At 42.7% G+C, this 7858-nt stretch overlaps 1 protein-coding gene across 1 annotated transcript; it reads right to left on the reverse strand.

Annotated features, from left to right (window-relative positions):
- Window positions 1–208: 208 nt before the first annotated feature.
- LOC143025688 (peroxisomal sarcosine oxidase-like) lies at window positions 209–3800 on the reverse strand. The gene is made up of 5 exons (XM_076185688.1): window positions 3770–3800; window positions 3333–3550; window positions 2726–2875; window positions 1063–1138; window positions 209–819 (listed from the first exon to the last, which is right to left on the reverse strand). Exons 1-5 carry the CDS (start codon window positions 3798–3800, stop codon window positions 695–697), a joined length of 600 nt encoding a protein of 199 aa, XP_076041803.1. The 3' UTR covers window positions 209–694.
- Window positions 3801–7858: the final 4058 nt, after the last annotated feature.

Raw genomic sequence — 7858 nt, forward strand, 5'->3', positions numbered from 1 at the left:
TTACCTCTTCCTATATAATCCATTATACCAAAGGAGTAAATGTACCCCTGGTTGAGAATCACAGTCTTAGTGTGTGTTTGGGGGAGGGGGGGGCACACTCGAATGCTCCCATTACTTCCATCCTCTATTTCTAAGTGCCATTTGTGCGGTTGTCTCTTTTTACCCTTGGTAGTTTCAAGAAGGGGAAAACATTGACAAAGGATACGAATGACACCCATTGTTCAGTGCACTTTTTATTGTAAACATTTTTTTTATCACCCTCAAGTCCTGTGCCGCAAATCAGCTGAATGAAATTGATTAACGTAATCCATATCCAATTCTGCAAGGTGCCTCTTAAGATTTGAGTTTTTGGCAGACATGGTTTCAACCTCACCACTTCTTTTGTGCCTAAGGAGTCCAAATCTCAGGGGGAAATACACGTTTTATACCCAGTATTCTGTTATCTGGAAGGACCTCAGAAGTATTCTGTTATCTGGAAGGACCTCAGAAGTATTCTGTTTTCTGGAAGGACCTCAGAAGAATGGAAGACCATTATCTAAGAAAGCTGCTGTACCTCAACCATATCTTTAATCGGGGACCTTAAGAGTGTCTTATTTCCTGGAAGGACTCTGGAAAGACAAAAGTAGGACCACAGAAAGAAGATTCCAGGAAGGTTCACAGAAGGAAGGAGGTAGATGTAGAGTCCACAGGGGCTCTACATCTTGGAACGAGCCTGAAACCTCTTGGGCGAGAAGAAGGAGAGGTCGAACTTGGGAGGAAGGTTCAGTGCCATCCGGTAGAGTGCCTCTCCAACAGTAGGTGCCACTTTAAAACCCATGCCTGCCAAGAAGAAGTCTATTACTCCACAGAAAAGAAAAATATGGGGTTTCCAGAGTAATGAACTTGATGAAAATCCAATAATAACCGTCAAAGTTACTTTCAAGGCTAATCCTAACAAGGCTATACAAGTTGATTTCTATCATAGACACGATCCAGGGACCCGTGTCAGACCAAATGCAGATGAAAGTTTTGATGAGTTTTGAAGAGAGTTTTGTAAAATTACCTGTTAAGAAAATAATTCACCTGAAAATCCGGAAGCGTAGACAATATTCCTATGATTGGGAAGGTGATCAACGACCATCTCCTCGTCTGGTGTCCTCTGAAATCAAATAAAAACATAGACCAAAAGTGTTTGTACGCTTATCCAATGTACACAGTCCTCATATCCACCGATTGGCGTTCGGGATCATGCAAACAGTGTTGTTCCAAACCCTTTTTTTCCTGCCTAGGTATGGATTCAATTGTCTTTTACTGGATTGCACTTTCATTACATCATACATTTTTAATTTTTCCACTTTGCATTCTTAAGCTCCTCCCGATTTACATAGAGGCCCTCCCACTTTGCACAGAAGCCCATTCCACTTGGCACAAAAGCCCCTCCCACTTTGCACAGAAGCCCCTCCCACTCTGCACAGAGGACCCTCCCGCTTGGCAGAGGCCTCTTTCACTTGACACAGTGGTGCCTCCCATTTTACACAGAGGTCCCTCCCACTTTTCACAGAGGCCTCTCCCACTTTGCACAGAGGCCCCTCCCATTTTACTCAGAGCACCCCTCCATTTCATTACCAACTCTGGAACAAAGAAGGGAAAGAGGAGACTTACTAACTATCTATAGAATAATGAAAGGAATGGAAATCTTAGATAAAAATGACTTATTGAAATGGGACAATGGAAAAACGAGAGGACACGAAAAGAAGAAGAAAAAAAAAAAAGATAATTACAGAAAAGATCTGAAAAAACAGCTTCCCACACAGAGTGACAGATACTTGGAACAAATTGGAGAAAGAAACAGTGTGTGCAAACACTCTTCAAGATTTTAAGAAAAAAATTGATGTTGAGAAATACAAAGACCGTATAATAGGTAAATACAACTAGGTAAATAAATACACACACACACACACACACACACACACACACTCGGTGGCGCGGTGGTAGAGCACTGGACTGGGAAGTACGGTGCGTGCTCGCAGTGCCCAATTCGAATCCTGCCCAGGGCCGAAATTATTTCGGTATCGCTGTGCTTCGGGTCGTTACTCTGACTCTCGTGGGCGGGGCGGGGCGGGGCGGGGCGGGGCGGGCGGAGTTGGGTGTGTGTGTGTGAAAGGTCATAGCATTACCCATAGATCGGTCATACGAGCTCTGAGCTCTCTTCCGAGAGGGAAATAGCTGTCGATCACGAGTCCAACACGTGATCCAAAGACCAAGGTGAATACACACACACACACACAAAGAGCAGCGACAAAGATGGTGCCTATACTGACAAACCTGACATACGAACAAATATTGGAAAAATTACATCTGTCACCATTGGAACAGAGCAGAGAAAGAAGCGATTTGTTGACCATTTTCAGAATTATGAAAGGGATGGAAATTTTCGACAGAGACGACTTATTAAAGTGGGACTGAGGACAAACAAGAGGACACGAAAAGAAACTAAAGAAAGACAGCTACAGAAGAGACCTAAAAAAGAATAGTTTCCCACATAGAGTGATTGATGTGTGTAACAAACTGAACGGAGAAACAGTGAATGCCAAAACTATACACGATTTTAAGAATAAACTGGATGCGGAGAGATACGAAAACGGGTCACTACGAGGATAGCTCTCGTCCCGTAAAATACAACTAGGTAAATACACACACACACACACACACACACACACACACTTTCCATAGAATTGCCTCCCACCTGATAGATGCACCATTCCTCGATGGCGCATTTGGGATCCACTCCCGGAAAGACCTTTTTAATATACTTGGTCACCTTTTCCCTCAGGAAGGACAAGTCTACGAACTCCCTGTTATCGGGATCTACTTCCTTGGAGGCGTGGAGACCGATCTGGAAGAGAGAATGGTAAGACCAGTTGCGTTCACAAATATTCTCTGACCTTCAGGTTTGACCTGAAATGTAGGAATTCAAATTCTTTGGGAGGTCTCAGCCTTAGCTCTTCTACACATGTGGGGCTCCACTGAGAAATCTTAGAAACAGAAATTCACCAAAAAATGAACGAGCAAGTTAGGGAATAAATATATTGGTAAATAGATAAATTAATGAATGAGTGCATGGATGGATGAATGAATGAATGAATAAATGAGTAAGTAAATAGGTACACAGATAACTAAATTATGAATATTTAGGTAGATAAACCAAGATGAATAGATAAAGATATAGATAAACAAATAAATGACAAAGTCAAATACACCAATAATAACAAATAAATGAAACAATACGAAATGAAATACAAGTCCATTGAAAGATTTCAAGAACATCGTAGACAGCACAGACCCACACTCACCTTCAGGTAGCCTGGATATTCGATGGAAGGCAGCATATAGTAGTAAGCGTTCTGGACGCTGATGTCAACGAATGAGAAGGAAGGTAACTTCGGGTCTTTGATCTTCCAGAATAGGGCAGCCGTTTTCCCGGCCCTGGAAGAACCGGCCCAGTCAGAAACCCACAACGAAACACCGCCTCCGTACAGGGCTCCGACAAGGATGCCCCGGGGCTGTGGGACTTTTGGTGGAAAGAAGGTCAAACAAATTCCTCCTAATGTACTTTTAATGCATGATTTATTTATCATGAGTTGTGTGTATGAATGATGTGTGTATAAACGTTGTTTTGTGGATGAATGTTACATGTGAATCGTGCTAGTGACCATCAGATGTGGAAGGTGGTGGTGGTGGTAGTGGTGGTAGTGGTCGTGTGTGGAGAGGGGGGGGGGGCGGCACTTACCTATGTCGGGGCCCTGCCCCCGTACACTCATCTCCTCGCGTCTTCAGGAATGCGAAGTACAACATCGAACGAGGGTTTCATTGCGGACATTTCGAACTCGATTCTTGACGCAAAGATTATACGAATATACCACTCTTCTTGTCGATACAGCTATGTTTACAGAAATTACGTTTCTTATACGAGTGATGCTTTGCGTAGACATATCAAGTCTTCAACAGCGAAAGATATGTTTGCAGAATTTCTATGCATCATGAATCGGGTTCATTTGTCCGCATTTGAACGCATTTGAGTGGTGAGAGCGGTATTTTTTTAGTTATCGGAATATGTGTTTGTTTATGTACTATGATGGTAACCTAACTACTAAAACTCAGGAAAATTCAAATGCCCTCAGTTCCTATTCACCCCTCCACCTGAAATATACATGTATATATATATATATATATATATATATATATATATATATATATATATATATATATATATATATATACACAGACGCTCCTCTACTTACGTTCATTCGTTTTACGTTTTTTCGATTTTACGTTTGAACTGACTGTATTTTTTTTTTTTTAGTGAATTTCTTAGTTTAGCGCGCTCTCCGTAGTTCAAACGATACTTACGCATGACGCTGCGTCCATTGTTTACATGGCACAAACGTTATAAGTATTTCCATGCGTATGTTAAGTTTACAGGTAGGAATATTGCAGAGGACATTACATAATAAAACTCTACGGGAATGAAACATACAAAATAGGATTAACCGAACATTTCGGTTAATCGGACATTTCTAATCCTCCTTGGAGTTCGTATAAGTGGAAGTTTACTGTATTTTACAATGTTATGTGTATAATTAATGATTTAGGGGTGTTTTATAAGATACGGTAATAGAATTTACGGATGTATAGTACAGTATGAACGGCCATACATTACTAGAACGTACAGTAACAGCTTACGTTCATTTTCAACTTACGTTCAGCCGTTCGGAACGTAACTAAAACGTAAGTTGAGGAGCGTCTGTGTATATATATATATATATATATATATATATATATATATATATATATATATATATATTGCAGAAACCACAGGGAAATTAAAGTCGGAATTGTGCCGTTACGAGAGGTAACGGGGCTTTTTTATATGTCCGTGTATCCCCATGTTTACATATCTTTTTGTCGTAAGGCTCGTTTCCCCTCGGAAGAGGTTTTCAAGTTTGTTTTTCGTAATGTTTAATTTAAGTATGCTGCGAGCAGAAGCTTCGTCTGCTTAAGAATACTATCGTTGTAAGTTGTCTGCAAGCTGTGCTGCAAGATAGCATCTCATTATTTGTACAATGTTCACTTTAAGAATTAGACTTAAGAAGGTGTGTGAGAACCGGTTGCGGTGGTGTGATGTCACGTCACGCCTCCAGCCAGTGTGGTTTGAAACGCCTTCAGTTGTATACCCGCTCCCTTCGCGGCCTACTCGGTGAGTTTTGAGCCGAATTTAGTTTTAGATCTGGTATATTGTTTCTTGTATGTCATAATGAATTTAGCCTTAAGCTGCTCGTATTTCATGTTCAGATTATTTGTAATTCTGTATAAAAGCTGTTAGTAACGAGCGTCGCTCTGGATTGTTTTACAGTTTTTCATCTACTACTTCTACTCTTCCTCCCAATTACTGTCTGCTGCCATGGTTTCAATGGCAGCATCTGTTGTGTGAAGATGAGAAAGTCGTGTTTTCTATTGCCAATAAACGTTAGCGACGAGCACTCCGTGGATCCTTAACCCCGCGTTGTTTACGTTACGTAATCCAGAAAAGAGGGCACTCGTTACGCTAACCCCCTATGCGTAGCAGAGTAATCTGTGAAGCCACAATGAAAAACGATGGCCATTGGCGCTCTCTGCCAAGAAAATCGCTTTCGTGAAGAGGTGAATGAAAAGAGCCGCTGCGAAGGAGTTAAAAGTTAGCCATGCAGTATGCCAAGTCCATCTTGAGGATATGGCCAGACCACGCCCTGCACGCCGTTGCCACGTCTAGATTCCCCTCGTCGTCACCACATGAACTTGATGTGCCGCTTTCCTGGCATAAGTTGCGTGTGTATGCTTAAGCGTAATGGCGCAAGTTAAGTGTAGTGGCGCCATAGTGTAGTGATCTTGTGTCGTCTTAGTAATCGTATCGGCGCGCGAGTGTGATGTGGCAACAATGTATGGTTGCGGTTTCCAATGTTTACATAACAACCCATCGTATTTATGTAAGCATGTGTTTTCCTTTGAAGGCAAGCTACCTTGCCTAAAATCCTGTCATATGTTAATATAAGCATGCGACTAATGTGCATTTTTAGATTGAACCAAATGTAGGGTTTAATCTGTTGTTGTCTACCTCAATAGTCGTATAGTTAGGAGTGTGGTAACGTACTCCGTGGTTTTCGATTAAGTTCGAGTTTTCCTTGTCTTCTTTATCATATTACTGTCTTGTCTCTCACTGTTTCTCTCGCTTGGCAATATGTCTTCCAACCACAGTATAGATGAAGGACCCGTCTCCGGTAGGGTCAGAGTCCTCACGGCTGAAGGGCAAGAGGCCTTTCAGAGAGCGTCTGATCAGCATGAAGAGAGGGTAAGGGCGAGTAGAGAACGAGTACAAGCCTTATTGGAAGAACCGAATCATAGTCCTTGGTTGTATAAGGCCCATGCTGTGTACCAGGATACTGTAAAAAGGTATCTGGAATTCTTAATGCGTGAACGTACTTCAGAAAGTCTGGCTCGTGCTGAATCAGTGAAGCACGAAGACAGGGATTTTCAGGCATCTTTTCGTCAGGTAATCAGTAACTATGCTTCCTCTTCCTCAGTTGAAGTCACGGAAGAGGAACACCACACTGAACCGTTTTTACAAGATGACCCGAAGTCCAATCAAGTTCCTTTATCCCTCGTCGACCACTCTGAGTTTTGTATGCCCCCTTCCATGAAGGGCAGTTCAAGAAGGTCGGTTAGGTCAGGTCGTTCCAGTAGCACCAGTGTTAGTGTTGCAAGGAAGCAACGAGCCAAGGTGGAGACCGCTCGTATCAGAGTCAAGTTTGCCGAACAGGAGGGTCAGCTTATGAAAGAGCAGGCTGAAATGCAGGCCAAGTTCAAAGTTATGACACAGCAAAAGGAGTTGGAAGAAGCCGAAGCCGAACTTAGGCATTTAGGAGCCGACGATGATTGGGAAACACGCAGTGACTGGGACCAATTAAAAGGTACAGTCGCTACCCGCACCCAACTATATGTGGAGCAACAGGGTGGTATAGTTGAAGTTTCCGCTAGTCAGAAGGATCCGGTAGGCTTGAATCCTGAAAGCCCTGTTTTCAAGCCCTGTTCTGATTTCAGAGTTAACTCACAGCCTGCTAACAATGTTCCATTCAGTTTTGAACCTCGTATCGAAAAAGTAAAGGTGAGGTCTGTGCAACCTGCGCAGCAACCTGTTGCTAACCATGTTTCTTATGCGTCACCACCTGTAGTAAAACCTCCCCGGAGTGCATCTCCTAGATTGGGGACAACCTCCAATTCTGCTGATTTGAGCAAGTTCTTCTTGCGGAAGGATTTACTTCTTAGCAGGCTGTCTACGTTTGATGATACTGCGGAAGACTATGCTGTTTGGAAGGAGAGTTTCAAGGAGGTCGTGCAAGAGTTAGGCACCTCATGTAAGGAGGAAATAGACCTGTTAGTTAAGTACCTAGGTCCTGAGTCCAAAGAATGGGCCCGTACAACCAGAAACTCAAATGCCAAGAATCCAATCCTGGCGTGCAGTAGAATTTGGGAGCGCTTGGATGACAGGTTTGCTGCCCCTTCGATCATTGAGACTTCAATTAAAAAGAAGCTCACCAACTTCTCTAGGATTTCACCTAGAGACACCTTAAGGTTATACGACCTGTGTGACATTCTGTACCAGATAGAAGCCTTGAAGGCTAACCCTGTATACAGTACACTGTTTGCATATTATGACGCCTCGTCAGGCATCAATCCCATTGTCGCAAAACTTCCACCCTGTATACAGAGAGCGTGGACTGGCAGAGCCATGAACTACAAGACTGCTCACGGTGTGCCGTACCCACCTTTCTCCTTCTTCATTGAG

Source organism: Oratosquilla oratoria, chromosome 5 (genome assembly GCF_046742065.1).
Source record: "Oratosquilla oratoria isolate Oo_2021 chromosome 5, ASM4674206v1, whole genome shotgun sequence".
Lineage (NCBI taxonomy): Eukaryota > Metazoa > Arthropoda > Malacostraca > Stomatopoda > Squillidae > Oratosquilla > Oratosquilla oratoria.

Coding starts and splice junctions, on each gene's coding strand:
- LOC143025688 (XM_076185688.1), bottom strand. CDS start 3,800: ATGAGTGTACGGGGGCAGGGCCCCGACATAG. Junction 3,551..3,769: donor GGGGCAGGGCCCCGACATAG/GTAAGTGCCGCC, acceptor TTCCACCAAAAG/TCCCACAGCCCCGGGGCATC. Junction 820..1,062: donor CTACGCTTCCGGATTTTCAG/GTGAATTATTTT, acceptor TCTTCTTGGCAG/GCATGGGTTTTAAAGTGGCA.